The sequence below is a fragment of the Notolepis coatsorum genome (assembly GCF_963971535.1).
Source record: "Notolepis coatsorum genome assembly, chromosome: 12".
Lineage (NCBI taxonomy): Eukaryota > Metazoa > Chordata > Actinopteri > Aulopiformes > Paralepididae > Notolepis > Notolepis coatsorum.
This window is the reverse complement of record NC_140176.1, coordinates 87,514,430-87,533,224: the sequence shown is the minus strand read 5'-3', so window position 1 is coordinate 87,533,224 and position 18,795 is coordinate 87,514,430. Positions and strand designations below refer to the sequence as shown.

The 18,795-nt window shown below is 47.8% G+C and overlaps 1 protein-coding gene across 2 annotated transcripts in view; it reads left to right on the top strand.

Moving 5' to 3' along the window:
- The window catches only part of ephx1 (epoxide hydrolase 1, microsomal (xenobiotic)), a 44,406-nt gene extending 28,834 nt beyond the window's left edge, over nucleotides 1-15,572 (top strand). For both annotated transcript variants that reach the window (XM_084326738.1, XM_084326739.1), the window contains exons 5-9: nucleotides 6,085-6,214; nucleotides 7,966-8,180; nucleotides 12,502-12,610; nucleotides 13,433-13,555; nucleotides 15,150-15,572. In XM_084326738.1, coding sequence (XP_084182864.1) covers nucleotides 6,085-6,214; nucleotides 7,966-8,180; nucleotides 12,502-12,610; nucleotides 13,433-13,555; nucleotides 15,150-15,357 — 785 coding nt within the window. In that variant the 3' untranslated portion in view covers nucleotides 15,358-15,572. The remainder of the gene's footprint in view (nucleotides 1-6,084; nucleotides 6,215-7,965; nucleotides 8,181-12,501; nucleotides 12,611-13,432; nucleotides 13,556-15,149) is intronic.
- The last annotated feature ends 3,223 nt before the right edge of the window (nucleotides 15,573-18,795 follow it).

Here is an 18,795-nt window from a genome sequence, read left to right as displayed (position 1 = left end):
ACCCGGCTCGTCAGGATGGGCCCGATGGAAGTCGGTGATCAAGCCGGGATCCACGATGAGCTGCCGGGAGACCCAGCTACGCTCCTCAGGGCCGTAACCCTCCCAGTCCACCAGGTATTGGAATCCCCGGCCCCGCCGACGAACGCCCATCAACCGGCGGACCTGCCACTGGGGGTGACCATCCACTAGCACAGGAGGCGGCGGATCAGGAGCCGGAGGCATAAGGGGACTGAGGGAGACGGGCTTAACCCGGGAGACATGGAACACGGGGTGGATGTGCATGGATGCAGGAAGCTTCAGGCGCAGGGCCGCCGGACTGAGTACCTTCAGGACCTCGAAAGGACCGACGAAGCGAGGGTTGAGCTTCTTGGCCGAGGACCGTAGCGGGAGGTCCTTCGCGGAGAGCCACACCCTCTGCCCAGGGCGGTAAGTCGGCGCGGGAACCCGGCGCCGGTCGGCACCACGACAGGCGCGCTCAGATGTCCGGAGCAGCGCGGTCCTGGTGATCTCCCAAACGCGACGGCAGCGGTCGAGGTGGACCTGCACGGAGGGAACTGCCACTTCCGTCTCCAGTGCGGGAAAAAGAGGGGGCTGGTAGCCTAGGGAGGCCTCAAAAGGGGAGAGGCCGGTGGCGGAACTGACCATTGAGTTGATCGAGTATTCAACCCAGGGAAGGAAACGACTCCAGGATGCCGGCCTCTCGGCTGCCACACACCGAAGAGCAGACTCCACGCTCTGGTTCATCCTCTCCGTCTGCCCGTTTGTCTGGGGATGGTAGCCAGAGGAGAGACTGACCGTTGCCCCCAATCCCTTGCAGAAAGCCCGCCATACCTGGGAGGTGAACTGGGGCCCCCGGTCAGAGACGATGTCCTGGGGAAAGCCGTGAAGGCGGAACACGTGGTGCGTCAGGAGGTCCGCCGTCTCGGCTGCTGAGGGAAGCTTGGAGAGGGCCACGAGGTGGACCCCCTTGCTGAATCGATCCACCACGGTCAGAAGGCAGGTGTTCCCCTGGGAGGAGGGTAGTCCAGTGACGAAGTCGAGCGCCACATGTGACCACGGACGGCTTGGAACGGGAAGTGGCTGCAAGAGCCCGGAGGGTGCCTGGTGAGAGGCCTTGCTGCGGGCACAGACCGCGCAGGCCAATACGAACTCCTTGACGTCGTTTCGCATGGTGGGCCACCAGAAACGACGAGCCAGGAAGGAGAACGTACGATGGACGCCTGGGTGGCAGGCGAACCGGCTGGTATGGCCCCACAGCAGTACCTGGGACCGGACAGAGTCAGGGACGAAGAGACGGCTCCTAGGGACGTTGCTTGGAGCACGTTGGAAGCGTAGGGCACGCCTCACCACACCCTCGATGCCCAAGGTGATGGCTCCAACCACTCGGGCCTCCGGGATAATGGGAGATGGGTCCTCAGAGGGTGGAGCCCCCTTGGAGTGCATCCGGGACAGGGAGTCGGCCTTCGTGTTGCGGGAACCGGGGCGGAAGGTCAGCGAGAAGTCGAACCGACTGAGGAAACTGGCCCATCTCGCCTGCCGACCGTTGAGGCGCCTGGAAGCGCGGATGAACGTTAGGTTCTTGTGGTCCGTCCAGATGGTAAAAGGCTCCTCGGCACCCTCTAGCCAATGACGCCACTCCTCCAGAGCCGCCACGACCGCCAGTAGCTCCCGATTGCCGGTGTCGTAGTTCCTCTCGGCGGGGAGGAAGCGACGCGAGTAGAAGGCGCAAGGATGTACCTTCTGGTCGGAAGGAGAACGCTGGGATAGGACAGCGCCCAGGCCAGAATCCGAGGCGTCCACCTCCACGATGAACTGTCTCTTGGGGTCAGGGTGGAGCAGGATAGGAGCGGAAGTGAACCTTCTCTTGAGGGAGCGGAACGCAGCGCATGCCGCTGGGGACCAGTCGAACGGCAGAGCGGGGGAGGTCAGCTTGGTAAGAGGCTCCGCCACTTGGCTGTAGTTCCGGATGAACCTTCGGTAGAAGTTTGCGAACCCGAGGAAACTCTGTAGCTCCTTCCGAGTGGTGGGTTCCGGCCAATCCTCCACAGCCTGGATCTTGCGAGGATCCGCTCGGGTCAAGCCCTTCTCCACGATGAAGCCCAGGTAGTCGACGGAGTTGGAGTGGAAACGGCACTTCTCCGCCTTGACGAAGAGCCGATTGTGGAGGAGGCGCTCCAGCACCCGGCGGACATGCAGGATGTGTTCCTCGAGGGTCCTGGAAAAGATAAGAATGTCGTCCAGGTACACCACCACGAACACCTCCAGCATGTCACGGAGGACATCGTTCATGAGTGCCTGGAATACCGCCGGGGCGTTGGTGAGACCGAACGGCATCACAAGGTACTCATAGTGGCCCCTGGGGGTCTTGAAGGCGGTCTTCCATTCATCGCCCTCACGGATACGGACAAGATGATAGGCACTTCGGAGATCCAGCTTGGTGAAGAACGAGGCCTGGGTCAGTGGCTCGAAGGTGGAGCTCATGAGAGGTAGGGGGTATTTGTTCTTGATGGTGATCTCGTTGAGCTGACGATAGTCGATGCAGGGTCGCAGGTCCCCATCCTTCTTTCCAACAAAGAAGAACCCGGCCGCCACCGGGGAGGAGGAAGGCCGAATGAGTCCTGCTTCCAATGACTCAGAGATGTAGAGATCCATCGCCTTCTTCTCCGGGGCAGTCAGACTGTAGAGGCGGCTGCCGGGAAGGGGAGCCCCTTGGCGGAGGTTGATGGCGCAGTCATAGGGGCGGTGAGGTGGAAGGGACTGAGCCCTGGTCTTACTGAATACCTCCATGAGGTCGTGGTACTCGGGAGGAACGGACGAGGGATCCGGGGGCAACTCACCAGCCGGTCTCCGGGGCGGGGGACAAGACGCCGCCTGTAGACACCTGATGGTACCGGAGGCCCAGGCGATGTGGGGCTCGTGCAGCGCGAGCCAGGGCCTACCCAGGACCACCGGGACAAGGGGGGATTGGGTAATGAGGAACTGGATCCTCTCTACGTGGTTCCCAGCAATGGTCAGCAAGACTGGGCCGGTCCGTTGAGAGATGTCGGCCAGGCGGTGTTGGTCCAACGAAAAGATCTCCAAGGGCCTCACAAGGGCCTCAAGAGGTATGTTGGCTTGGGTGGCAAACTCGAAGTCGAGGAAGTTCTCGTCTGCCCCAGAGTCGATGAGGGCCTCCACCGTGGCACGTTGGTCCCCCCAGGCCAGGGTGACGCTCAACAGATGGTCAGGTGGTGCGCGGCGCTGGGAATGGGAAAAACGGCTCACCAGGATCTCCCGGGGTCTTGGTGAGCCCGATCTTTTGGCCGGATAGGGCAGTCGGCGATACGGTGTCCCGCACCTCCGCAGTAGAGGCAGAGACCGGACCTGAGCCTTGCCTGACGCTCCGCCTGGCTCAGATGAGAGCGTCCCAGCTGCATGGGTTCCTCCTCGCGCACCGGACGGGGAAGCCTGTTACCATCAGTAGTGTTGGGGACGGGGCGTCCAGGAGTCCGGGGTGATTCAGGAGGTGACAGTCGGGTCCTCTCGCGCCTTCTCTCCAGGAGGCGTCCGTCAATACGGATGACAAGGCTAAAAAGCTCCTCGAGGGAGTCGGGCACCTCCCTGGTAGCGAGCTGGTCCCGGACTGCGTCACTGAGCCCCCTTATGAAGGTTAGGCGAAGAGCAGGTTCGTTCCATCCACTCTCCACCGCCGCCAGTCGAAACTCCATGACATAGTCCGTCACCCTGCTGCTCCCTTGTCGGAAGGTCCCCAACCGGGCTCCAGGGTCCAGACCTCGGGCTGGATGGTGGAACACTCTGCGGAGCTCCGCCACGAAGTCTGGGTAGGAGAACAAAAAATCTGCTTCCATTGCCCAGGAGGAAGTGACCCACTGGGCAGCATGGCCTGAAAGTAGGTTGGTTATATAAGCCACTCGGGACCCCTGAGCAGAAAAACGGCTTGGTTGATGACGGAAAACCAACTCACATTGCATGATGAATGTGGCACATTCCTCGGGATTACCGTCGAACAGCCGTGGGACGGAGAGAAGGGGTTCCCGGGGTGCGAGATCTGCTGGGGCTGCGGGGAATGTTCCTGAAGGGTGTGAGAGATGAAAAGTATTAACGGCGTCGCCCAGCGAGTTAAGCTGGGCGAGAATCTCGGACTGTTGTCCCGCCATAGCGGCCATTGAACCCTGCATAGGCAGGACCTGGTCCCTGAGGTTCTGCACCGCAGCCGCAGCCCGCTCAAGTTGGAGACCGTGATCCCTGGTCAACTCGACTTGAATTGCAAGTGCGGTTCTGACCCCCTCTGTGTCGGCTGGGGTCGTCATGGTTGGTTCGTAATGTTATGGTTTGACACCGACCCCAAACGCAACGACACAAGAGAGTTGGATTCAGAGTTGCCAAATACAAGGGCTTGTTTATTTGGTGACTAGAATAAGTGAAACAGGGAAAGCAGGTCAACAAGAAACAGGTACAATGAACAAGGGGCAAAGTTCTGCTGCTCTGCAGCTTCTCCCGGAAGGGTAGTCTTGGGAAGCAGGAGCAGACCTCTGTACCGCTCTGCAGATTCTCACGGCGGACCTCTCAGATGTTGTGCAAGACCGAGAGAGGGAGAGAGGGAACGGGTCAGTGACAGAGCAGACTTGAAACGAGCTGGAGGACAGGGTGTTATATTCTTCGTGTTAAACAACACAGTGAAGAGCAATATTCCAAAACAGCCCAAGTGAATATCTTCATGTAAACACACAGTGAGCAAAAATCCAAACACCGTCCAATTGTGAAATACTATCTTCGTGTAAATACACAGTGAGCAAAAATCCAACACAGTCCAAATGTGAAAACAATATCTTCGTGTAAATACACAGTGAGCAAAAATCCTAACACAGTCCAAATGTGAAATAATATCTTCGTGTCAATACACAGTGGGAGGTGGAAGATCCCCGAGATATTATTCCAAAAAAGGAAAGAGCAAAAACGATAATGGCTGGGTGAGTGACTGTCTGACAAAAAGGTGGTAGACTTCAGTGTAAAGGTTTACACACGAAAATCGGAAATAGGTCAAGACAGTCAATCTAGAAAAAACTCACCCAGACGAGCTGCGTAAAGGAACAGGAACAAGTGGAGGCGAGCGCGCGCCACGGAGCAGGTATCCAAGCGAAGGCTTCTAGGAATTCCTGGAGAATAGCACAGTGAAACAGAAGCAACGGGGAAAAACATCCAGCGACAAATCAAGACGAACCAACAACTTAGGGTGGGGAAAAGGGGTATAAATAATGAGGGATCGATTGATTGAAAGGCAGTGACAGCTGGGGAATGTGATTGAAAAGCGTGGGGAAGTGAGGGAACCAATCAGCGACGTCTCAGAAGACGTCAGCGGGGAGAAACGTGTGAACGAGGGAATTGAAATACTTGACAGAAAAATGAATGAAAACAAAGCGAGGGTGGTTAAAGGAATAGAACGAGTGAGAAGGCAAGGACAGAAACCTCACATCTTTAGCCAAAGAAGAGATCTTTTATGAAAAATGGACATGGTGGCACGTTCACCTAGATGACTTTAGAGTGTTGTGCTTGGAACCTTTATAGCTGTGAACATGGGTTTGTTGTTTGATATTGATTGGAACCTTTATAGCTGTGAACATGGGTTTGTTGTTTGATATTGATTGGAACCTTTATACCTGTGAACATGGGTTTGTTGTTTGATATTGATTGGAACCTTTATAGCTGTGAACATGGGTTTGTTGTTTGATATTGATTGGAACCTTTATAGCTGTGAACATGGGTTTGTTGTTTGATTATTGATTGGAACCTTTATAGCTGTGAACATGGGTTTGTTGTTTGATTATTGATTGGAACCTTTATAGCTGTGAACATGGGTTTGTTCTTTGATATTGATTGGAACCTTTATAGCTGTGAACATGGGTTTGTTGTTTGATTATTGATTGGAACCTTTATAGCTGTGCACATGGGTTTGTTGTTTGATTATTGATTGTGACAATAAGGTCAAATGAGGGATGCTGCTGCTTATTAACATGTCCAGAAGTTGTGTCGTGATGATCGTCGCTGAGATTCTCGGTGTGGATTATGTTTTATTTTTAATTGTAGGTTTTGACTCGGTGTGTGCAGCGCACATCTTCCACAAGCTGATGAAGCGCCGGGGCTTCCAGCAGTTCTACGCCCACGGAGGAGACTGGGGCTGGCAGGTCACCACTAACATGGCTCAGCTGGAGCCCAAGTAAGACAGCTCAGTCTGGCCAACAGGAGGTTGGAAGTGGCCTTGATCTCATAACTCTCGGTTGGAATTATCCTCCCTTTCATTCTCTTCTCTTATGCAGAAGCATTTTTATTTGTTGATTTATTTAACCTTTTATTTAACCAGGTAAATAAATCTAGTTGAGATTAAGAATCTCTTTTGTAAGAGAGACCTGGCAAAAGACAGCAGCATTTATTAAAACATACACCAAAGTTACAGATAGCTACAACATACATTAAATGCAGAATAAGCCGGCAGATCTGCTATGGGAAGAGTGGCAGAATAACATTACAATCAATACAATACTACACAATGTAATATTTTAAGTTCTCATAACCTAAATAATCATTAGCTTGTTAAATCCTAGTTTGCCAAGATTAGTCAAGCAGAGAATTGCACAATATAAAAACATTGCAACATGGTGGTTAATAGCAATCTAGAATCCATTTAAAATGTTGAATTTATTTTAATAAAGCCATATCTAAAAATGCATACCTAAGTAAAAGGAAGATTGCTCCACTTCTACACAGTACATTTGCATGTTCTTGGTATCTAGGGACATCTATGGATCTCAGGGAATGTATTCCCAGTGTCAGAAATATTGTGTCTGTTACTACACTACAAATTCCCCCCATCTTTGACAGTGAATAACACCATGCTAACATTGACCAGACGTGTACAATTCATTTTTCATTCAGTACCTTCTTGAGATCAAGTGTACAAAGAATCTAAGCACATTAATAAAGGGCAGATGATTTACAGGTTTTTTTGTAGATACAGTACTGAATTTTGCCATCCGGACACATGCAATTTGAAATATCAATATAGAATATAGAATATCAGGCCTATAAATGACCTTATTATGGCCAAGTCACACATCTATGGATCAGGCCAAATCTCCTCTTTCTAATGGCATTAGTGAGTTCAATCTGGATTTAGTACCACCAGGCGCCCCTGACAGGGCAGCAAAAACTGTGAATGAAACCTTTTTGTAATGTAAATAGCTCCGGCATTTTTCACATATTTTTTCTAGACATTCACAGAAAGATAAAGAAACGAACTACGTTCTGTTTTATGGCAATAACATTCAGGTTTGTTCGACCCGTGAGATATGATCCCGAAAAATTACGTAAAAAAGAAAAAGTTCACGCTGGAAGTCAGATGATTGACAGGGGCTGGCATGAGCTGGGAAGTGTAGTTTTATGAAATTCGGAAGCCCATCGAAATCCCTGTATATATACGTGAATGGCGCAGAATGAGTTAAGGGGTTAAATCCACTCACAACCCCAAGAATCAAAATCAAATTGAATTGTGAGATTCCCAAATATTCCCACACTATAAACCCAGAGGTCTCATTCAGAGCTGATGTGTGTGTGACAGTCCGGAGGTCTAACCTTAAGGGGGGGGGGGCGTGCCTTTGCTGTCGCAGCCCCTGAACTGTGGAACAGCATCCCCACCTCCATTAGGTTTGCCCCCCTCGACAGATGCCTTCAAGTCTAGACTCAAAACCCACTTCTACTTATTAGCTTTTTCCCCGATGTTCACTGACTCATGTTTGCCTGTGTGTTTGCTTGTGTGTCCTCCCCTGAAACTGAGATGTGATTGTTGTCTATATGTTGTGTCTAGATGTATCTATGTGTATCTACCCTCTGTACAGCACTTTGGTTGACACGTGTCATGTTTAAATGTGCTCTATAAATAAATCTGATTGATTGATTGATTGTCTACCCCAGGATAGTGAAAGGCCTACACGTGAACTTCGCCCCTCCCGCCAAGCCGGGCCTCTCCATGGTGCTGTCCATCCTGCTGGGTCGCCGGTTCCCCAAGCTGTTCGGCTTCACAGACGTGGACGTCCGGCGCCTCTACCCCTGCATGGAGAAACTGGTGGTGCTGCCCGTCGTGGAGATGGGTTACATGCACATCCAGGCGACCAAGCCTGACACCGCGGGTAAGGCTGGAGGGACGCAGCACGCTACGATAACATCTAAACCTTCTGCTCACAACGGTTCACATGCCTTCGAGCGGCATTGTACTATTGTACTTATTTTATGCCTATTCTTAAGTCTGCACGTTTACATTGCACTACTTTTATACCTATTCTTATGTCTGCCATTTATTTATTTATTTCTTTATTATTCTGTCAATTTGTGTGCTGATTTTATGCCTATGTTCATTTTATACTAATTGCTGTGGTGCACTCTGGACTGTGGTCCATGTGTGAAAAGTACTATATAGATAGTTATTAATATTTATTATTGTTATTTTGTAGAAATGTTTGCATTAAAATGTCTGTAAAGTCTCGACGACATTGGAAATTAGGGTGACCTCAATTGTCTTTTTCGAGAATAAATAAAGGTTGATGATGATGAACTTCCATCCATAGGAAAAAACAACAACATGTGTATGGTGGGCCGACTTGCTACACGGATGTTTTTATTCTATCTTTATTGCATCATTTCATCTTTTCTCAGCAAGTCAGTCCATCATGCCTTTTTGAAGGGGTGTGCATTTTATTTTCCTTTTGGATGGGTGCAAAAACAGGTCAATGAGTTGTTTCTTCTGGGAGTGAGTTGGGCGTTTCCTCCACAAGCCTGTAGCCTAATCTGTTAGTCAAACTCAGCTATTGACTTCTAATATGACATTAAATCCGAAGAGATAAAGGTAATTCCATACCATTCACATGCCCAAGTGACAATAATATCCACTAACCGCTAGGGTTGGGTACCGTTCACATTTGAACCGATACCGGTATTTTTTTCTGTACTTTAGTCCGAAAAAAATGTAATGTAAAAGTTGTAAAAAATGTGTCCAAACTTCAAATGATTTATTATCATTATTATTTATTTAGAACAATTTGTTAACTCATTCAGCGCCGGAGCTTAATCCGCGAGATGGCGCTAGAACGCCACCGCTTTAATCAATGGGGGGACTGCGAGATTTGCGAGTGCTTAAAATATATCTTAAATGATAGCTATGGGTCTAATACACCCGTCGATTATCAGTGAGTTGCTTCCAGTCAACATGCCCAAAACGGATTGTTTTGTCATCGGTACATTTCCGTTTTATACCGTTTTGAATACGAGTATAGTTTTTTGGTGATTTCTAGTAATCCCAGGAAAAGACGCGATAATAGCCCTTTAGTGGAATACACAAAACACGTTGTAATTTTTCGCCTGATTATCGAATCTTCTTGAAATCAACGCTAGATCATCATTATTATCCTTCCTCGTGCAAGAATGAAAAGAGCCCTGGACCGCGGCCCCCCCCTCCCCCCTCCTGCCACCAACGGCACACAGCCACACATACACACACAGCGACGGCTCGGATCGTCCCAGAAAAGAAACCACACCATTCCCAATGGGGTGCAATACCAGCTGGAAGGCGTAGGCGGCGGTATTTGCCCTTTTGCAAGCTCAGACCCATTCCCAACGATAACATCAGGCTGGATGGATGAAAATGAATGGATATCGCTAATAAAAGAAATAACGATTAAAACCCGACTATACTCATGATTGGCGCTCAAGCGCTGGCGAGTTAACCCGACTATCATCAGGTCTGGCGCTGAATGAGTTAAAATACGTATATATATATAATATTGCAGCGAGCGTTGTCTGCATCTAGCTTTGTAAAGTGTAACCACACTTGCGACCATTTTCGGCTTGCCATCGCCCCAACTGCTTTGTTGTTGTTGAATCAAGTAAAATCCTAGGTAAGCGTGTATTGTGCGTGAACGTTGACGTGAACGTGCGCCACACTTCATAAGTTTCGCTTCGCGCTAAACTAAACGTTGACATCATGGGACTTTTTTTTTGCATTACCGAAATGTGGCACCGGCGGATCTCACGTGAATCGGTACTCGGTAGTACCGACGTTATTCGGTCGATACCCTTAAAAGTACCGGATTCGGTACCCATCCCTAGCACGTACACACCAGCCTTGTTTAGTCCAGTTGAATTGAGCCCTGGAGCGTTTACCCCTGTGGTGCAGTTTGTTTGGGCTGGTGTGATCACCGTAATGGAAGTCCGCACCAAACAACTGCACCCTGGTCCTGTTTGAGGTGGTCTCGGTCCACCTCCAAGTGAACCCTGGAGTGGTTAATTTGAGGTGTGAGCGCAAACCGGACCAAAAGCAGGAAAAGACCTGGAAAAATCATGGATGTGCGACAGTGAGTGACAGGGAGGTAGACCGGTCGTCTGGTAATCCGGAGGTTCCCGGTTCGATTCCCGTGGCAGCGCGTCGAATGTGTCCTTGAGCAAGACACTTAACCCTTAACTGCTCCCGATGAGCAGGTCAGCACCTTGCATGGTTGCCTCTGCCGTCGGTGTGTGAATGTGAGTGAACGGGTAATGTGAGGAACAAATTGTAAATAATATATATAAATAATATAATATAAAGAAAATGCAGTCCATTAAAGCTGATTGGGCAGTTTTATGTTTATTTCCTGTATATTCCCAAATGTGTTACTTTTCGTCATTGTAACGTTATTATTTTCACAGCTGGTAAATTCATAATAGCCTAATAATGTTGTGATACTAAACAAATACCTTGCATGCATAATTCAGTGACAGTAGCCTAGACAGTGGGTTTCCCCTTAAGGTCCGATATCATGTGTAAACCTTGCTACGTGAGTTATTGTTACTCCGTCGTGTCACTATTTTCTCCTTGTGTTCCCGTTTGGCTGCTGTGATCGGCAGACGGAGATCGTGTTTCCTACTCCTCCTCTTTGTTTCCAGAGGCGAACGCAGTGTCTCTTTACCATTTGTGTGTCGCACACGGAAACTATTAACCCTTTCACTACCACCCTACCAAAGGGTTAACCCTTTCACTGCGACAGTACAGAAGGTTAATCCTTTCACTGCCACATGACAGAGGGTTAACCCTTTCACAACCACACTACAGAAGGTTAACCCTTTCACGACCACACTACAGGTTATCCGTCTGCTGTAGTGTGGTAGGGAGTAGTTAGGGAGTCGTTTTTGTGGCATTTCAGTGCTTATCGTTTGCCCCACATGCAAATCCCCCATGTGTCAACTCTGTTGAACTCTCAACATGATACTGGATCATGAGGGGAACCATTGTCCCATCCTGTGTTACAGTTGGAGGCGATGGAACCAAAAATGCAGAACGTAGAACAAGGTGGACGTTTCCACAGGTGTTTTTAAAGCGGATAACAGAGGACACAGGATACAGAAAATAGCAGGAATTGAGGAAAGGTTGACAGCCTGACGGAAAGACCAAAATAACTCTTACTAAAAAAAATACTGAAAATAACATGAGGGAATAAGAACTTACGTCAAACAGCAAATACAAAGACACCAGAACCTGACACTGCAACACTCACTGAACAACGACACCACAAGGACCAACCCGAAAACGAGGACTGAAACACACAGAGGGCAAATGACACACGAGACACAGCTGGGATGATTATATACAAGACACAGCTGGGGAAGACTCAGACTAGGGCTGGGCGATGATATGGCCAAAAATTATATCACGATATCGATATCGATATCGATAACGATATCATATCACTCGATATCTATAATTATCAATATTGTTATAAGTATTAAAAAAATATGTAACATGTTGTTTCATCACGTGATGATGCATGGACATGTTGTTTCATCACGTGATGATGCATGGACATGTTGTTTCATCACGTGATGATGCATGGACTTGTTGTTTCATCACGTGATGATGCATTGCATGGACATGTTGTTTCATCACGTGATGATGCATGGACTTGTTGTTTCATCACGTGATGATGCATGGACATGTTGTTTCATCACGTGATGATGCATGGACTTGTTGTTTCATCACGTGATGATGCATTGCATGGACATGTTGTTTCATCACGTGATGATGCATGGACATGTTGTTTCATCACGTGATGATGCATGGACATGTTGTTTCATCACGTGATGATGCATGGACTTGTTGTTTCATCACGTGATGATGCATTGCATGGACATGTTGTTTCATCACGTGATGATGCATGGACATGTTGTTTCATCACGTGATGATGCATGGACATGTTGTTTCATCACGTGATGATGCATGGACATGTTGTTTCATCACGTGATGATGCATGGACATGCTGTTTCATCACGTGATGATGCATGGACATGTTGTTTCATCATGTATGTTTGTCATTATGTGTCTTATGTGTCTCCTGTCTCGCTGCACAACAGATTTCTCCCAGTGAGATGATGAACATGACCTTGACCGAAGTGACCTGTGGGTTTGTTTGTGTTGTCGTCCTGTAGGCAGAGCGCTGAACGACTCCCCGGTTGGCCTGGCCGCCTACATCCTAGAGAAGTTCTCCACCTGGACAGACCAGGAGTACAGGAGCCTGGATGACGGAGGACTCACCAGGTAGGCAGAGTACAGTAGAGTAGAGAAGAGAAGAGTAGACTAGACTAGAATACAGTAGAGCAGAGAACAGTAGAGCAGAGTACAGGGGAGTAAAGTAGAGCAGAGTATAGTAGAGCAGAGTAGAGAAGAGCATCGTACAGTAGAGTACAGCAGAATAGAGTACAGTAGAGAAGAGCAGAAGAGTAAAGCGGAGTAGAGAAGCGTATAGCAGAATTTAGTAGAGTTCAGTAGAGCGGAGAACAGTAGAGTAGATTATAGTACATTAGAGTAGAGTAGAGATGGGTAGAGTAGAGCGGAATAGAGTAGAGTTCAGTAAAGCGGAGAACAGTAGAGCAGAGAACAGTAGAGCAGAGTAGAGAATAGCATAGTCCAGTAGAGCAGAGAAAAGTAGACTAGAATACAGTAGAGCAGAATAGCAGAGTATAGTACAGTAGAGTTAAGTAGAGCAGATTGCATTAGAGTACATTAGAGCAGAGTGGAGTAGAGTACAGTGGAGTAGAGCAGAGTGAAGTAGAGCAGAGTTACCAGCGTCAGGGAGAGACAAGAAAACATCATTTCAAACATCTCTTTGCTGTATATTCTTTAATCACAATAAATGCCACAAAAACGTCAATGCCTGTCTGGACAATGGACTTCCTGATCTGCGTACGATTCGCTGCCCTGGTGCTTCAGTGGCTTTTTAGTTTTTATTGTTTGTTGTTGACAAATAGCCACTACAAAAACCATTTTATTACATTACTATGTAGGAGGAACCGATACCTCAGCCTCGTTATATTTGACTACTGCCACCTGCTATGCCTGTGTTTGTGACTCGCCTTGCAGGAAGTTCTCGCTGGACGACCTGCTGACCAACGTGATGATCTACTGGACGTCCGGGTGCATCATCTCCTCCATGAGGTTCTACAAGGAGAACTTTGGCAAAGGCCTCGACCAGCCCCACGCTAAGTGAGTGTCCGGTATAGAATCAAGAAGTGTGTTGATTACTCAGTGAGCTATACGGTGTGAATGAATGAATGATGAATGAAAACTTTATTTAACAGATTGCAGAATGGGTACAATACAGTTAGGCTCAATACACACCAATACAGACCAGAGAAAGACTTTCGTCTTGTTTACATCAGGGTCCCCCATTTTAATTTAATATTGACATTTAAGACATACTCAACATACATGACATTTATGGCATAGGGACATAATAGGTATTTAGTACTGATACATTTGTGACATATACGGTATTCAAATATACAGTACTGTTACTCATAGATCCTGACAGAGTATATACATATGATGGGGAGGGGACTGTACATTAGGAGGGGGTGGGTGGGTGGGAGAGAAATATACATACGGCCGGGAGAGAATATATACATGCGGTGGGGAGGAGACTGTCTATTAGGAGGGGGTGGGGGTGGGGGGTTTGGACATTTACGGTGGCCAGTTTCGAATGTCATGGGTTCGGATCTGGCTCTAGAAATCGCTGATACATGGGATTGTGAGCTGGATCCTTTTGCCCTGGGACCCCCAATGCAAGGGGACCCCGATATTAAAATGTGGTCCACTAGAAAAAGTCCAGATCATAATAAATCAAGTTGTGACATTAAAACCCTTTCACTACCACACTACAGACGGTTAACCCTTTCACTGCGACACGACAGAAGGTTAACCCTTTCACTGCCACACGACAAAGGGTTAACCCTTTCACTACCACACTACAGACGGTTAACTGTGTGGTAGTGAAAGGTTAACCTTCGGTAGTGTGGTAGTGAAAGGGTTAACCCCCTCCACCTCCACCCTTCTCCCCCAGGATCCCCTGTTAACCCCCTCCACCTCCACCCTTCTCCCCCAGGATCCCCTGTTAACCCCCTCCACCTCCACCCTTCTCCCCCAGGATCCCCTGTTAACCCCCTCCACCTCCACCCTTCTCCCCCAGGATCCCCTGTTAACCCCCTCCACCTCCACCCTTCTCCCCCCCAGGATCCCCTGTTAACCCCCTCCACCCTTCTCCCCCAGGATCCCCTGTTAACCCCCTCCACCTCCACCCTTCTCTCCCCCAGGATCCCCTGTTAACCCCCTCCACCCTTCTCCCCCAGGATCCCCTGTTAACCCCCTCCACCTCCACCCTTCTCCCCCAGGATCCCCTGTTAACCCCCTCCACCTCCACCCTTCTCCCTCAGGATCCCCTGTTAACCCCCTCCACCTCCACCCTTCTCCCCAGGATCCCCTGTTAACCCCCTCCACCTCCACCCTTCTCCCCCCCAGGATCCCCTGTTAACCCCCTCCACCTCCACCCTTCTCCCCCAGGATCCCCTGTTAACCCCCTCCACCTCCACCCTTCTCCCCCAGGATCCCCTGTTAACCCCCTCCACCTCCACCCTTCTCCCCAGGATCCCCTGTTAACCCCCTCCACCCTTCTCCCCCAGGATCCCCTGTTAACCCCCTCCACCTCCACCCTTCTCCCCCCCAGGATCCCCTGTTAACCCCCTCCACCTCCACCCTTCTCTCCCAGGATCCCCTGTTAACCCCCTCCACCCTTCTCCCCCAGGATCCCCGTGCACGTGCCCACCGGCTTCGCCTCCTTCCCCAACGAGCTGGTGCACGCGCCCAGGCTGTGGGTGGAGCAGAAGTACCACCAGCTGAAGACCTTCACACCCATGGCCCGCGGAGGTCACTTTGCTGCCATGGAGGAGCCCGAGCTCATGGCCCAGGACCTCCAGAACTTCACCAAGACACAGGAGAGGAAGATGGATTAGTGGCGGATGGAGGGAGGGATGGATGGGTGGATGGAGGGATGGATGGATTGGATGTGTGAGTGGGTGGTGGATGTATAATTGGATGCATGGATGGATTGATAGATGATAGCTGGGTGGGTGAGTTGGTGGATGAACAGCTTCTTTGATAGATACAGTGTATGATTGGGCAGGGGTGGGAATCACCAGAGGTCCCATGATATCATGATATTCTGCGATTTATCACCTCATTTCAACAGCAAATTATTTCCCTAATGGAAAACGTTGTTAACATAATGCAATAAAAATCATCTGTTTTATCTATTAAGATAACGTTTTCAGTCTGTTCACCTCATTCCAATCATCTTTAAAGTAAAATGGGATTGTCAAGTAAAAACCTTTTATTTTGTAAATATTTATTTGAATATCGATGGTGTATCGAATATAATATCGGCACACAAAATATTGGAAATATTGCTGTGACGATTTTCGGATGGATGGATGGATGTGTAAAGCATAGGAGGATGGATGGTTGTATGGGAGGATACTGGTATGTACAGTAGATCTGGGGCATGTTTAAGAGCAGTGGAAAAGTTAGAAAATTCAGATAGATCATAGGAATAGCACAGAAGATGCTTTAACATTACAGAAGCTAGCAGTGAGAAATATCAGAATATTGTGGGAATGACGAGACTGCGAGACGGTGGTCCAGTTATTTCCTTTAACTTCCCAACATAAATTACATAATAAAGTGCAGACTCGGTCACGTATAGAGTACATTACAGCTGACGTATGTAAATAACAACAACTCCCGTTTCCCAGAATGCACCCCTTATACCCTCTGAACCCAGAGCCTTAAAGGAGCCGCTCCTAAAGTCCGGTGAATATCTGTAAACATGTGAGTCGCCACAATATCATCTGCTTACCAAGGATCAATGGGACAAAACTGGACTTAGTCACGAGTTACAGCTGCTGTCAAAGGAGTGATTGGTTGAATAGTTTATTGATTTAAATTTAAACACATATACAATTTAACAGGTATACATGATATCAGCCAACCATTTACCAATAGGATTAAAAAACACAATAAAGCCATGGGCTTGTTTCCATTGCGGTCCTTCATCATCGGTGTCCGTGGAGTTATGTACTGGTGTGTGGACGACGTGGCTGTTTCTAGTGTCTGTGTGTCAGGATGTGTGGAGTTATGTACTGGTGTGTGGACGACGTGGCTGTTTCTAGTGTCTGTGTGTCAGGATGTGTGGAGTTATGTACTGGTGTGTGGACGACGTGGCTGTTTCTAGTGTCTGTGTGTCAGGATGTGTGGAGTTATGTACTGGTGTGTGGACGACGTGGCTGTTTCTAGTGTCTGTGTGTCAGGATGTGTGGAGTTATGTACTGGTGTGTGGACGACGTGGCTGTTTCTAGTGTCTGTGTGTCAGGATGTGTGGAGTTATGTACTGGTGTGTGGACGACGTGGCTGTTTCTAGTGTCTGTGTGCCAGGATGTGTGGAGTTATGTACTGGTGTGTGGACGACGTGGCTGTTTCTAGTGTCTGTGTGTCAGGATGTGTGGTATAAAAAACCATGATCAGAGTCAGGGAGGGAGGAGGGGGAGGGGGGGACGACGACATATTGCAGACAACTTACAATCAATTGATCAACTATTCAATACTATTAATACATGCATAAATCCAGTAGTATTCCATTTTACAAACAACAAAAGAACAAAAGGAAAGACACATAATATAATCCCATTGTTATCTACTCCCAGCTTCTGCTACTCATGATCCACCTCTTTATAGATGATTTAAAAGTGGAGAAGGGGCTTATGGACATCAACTCCATTGGTAGGCTATTCCATAGTACTGCTTCTGAATACAGGAATGAGTTTTGGCCTACTGTTGCATCTTACTGGGACGAGGTCTGTAGGGCTCCCCCTGGTGGCGTGTCCGTGTACATCCCTAGTTACAAGTTACAGCTGCAGGAGAGAGGACTTTGGTTGCAGAGTGGAATTAGTGTCTTTGCTTCAGACTAGGCCTGTCCCCGACTAAGGATTTGTATAGTCGACTTTGATTGGCCAAATTTGGCCCTGAATGCAAAAAAAGAAAATGATATAATATACAGATCCAGCTCTTAAAAATCGCACCTCTACTGCAAGGCCGCAGTATCGTTAACGCCTCGTTAACGGCACTGCCAGGTTAATGGTGCATGATTACCGCAGTAGCAGTGCAGAGCAGAGCTCAGAGTCCTAAGAGCTGCATCTGTATATAATTTATTTTGTGGGATCATCCCATTTGTGGTCCACTGATGGATACATCTTGATATTTGTCTAGTCTAGTCAGTGTGTTCATTAGAGTGAAATCCTCTTTCAGTGCCCGTTTTCTTAGGCAGTTAGCCACGCTTCTATATGCCTCTTTGCTTTTGGAAAGAATGATATAAAAAAATAAAACGGCTCCTTTCGATCGATTAGTCGACAATTCGACTAGTTGAGGTCAGCCCCACTTCAGACAGGTAAGAGTTGTATAATAAGTTAATGATCCTCACTTACGGAGGCTGTCAGAATAATTGTAACGTCAGCTGACTCATTGGGAAACCTTCCTGACACATGGTCTCCCTCTAACTTAGTCCAGGCGTGTGTGTGTCGACTGCGTTGAGGACTGCACATGACGTGACAGGCTGTTTTGATCGCTCACATTGGTGTAGGACTTATAGGTTCTCTCTAGTGAGCTACCTTGGAACTAACATAGTTGTGGCGCTGATGATTATAGCACCGATTCTTGAGAGTTGGGACAAAACATGTCATACGTATAAAAGTCTTTATGTTAGAAATCAAGAAATGTATAATGAATAATATGCATATACAAAGGAAATGTGTATACCCATGTTATTATTCTCGTATATTTTTTTACAGTTTCAATTTAATTTGTTTAAATGTGTAAAGTTATTTTTGACCTGTCACCAGCAAGATGTCACAATATCAAACTGCCCACAAAACTACACATTTGAAAATAATATGAATCAAATGAAAAATAATGGTTAGAATATATCAAACAATACATACAGTGAACTTCAAATAATATTGAGTATAGTATGGTCTAATCTCTGAGGACCCCCTTTCCACGTCCCCTTTATCATGAATGCAGCAGTAACACATGATCTGGTCAGTTTGACTTGTTTTGATATTTTAGACAAAATTGATATCACTGCGGTCACCGCTTGTTTGAGGCATTTTTGTGATGTTATTGAGGCAGCTAGCCACTAAGGAAAAACAACATGGCTGCAGTGTAGAATACATATTTGACATGGAAAAGAGCCCTTTTGTCAACTCAGTCTGACGGTGTTGACAGGTCCTCCCATAACCTCTTAATGTGGCAATATAATATTACTTATGAACATGGTAAAACATTCCAATGTTATTACATGGTTTTATTTACACATACATGTACATAATAGATTCATTTAC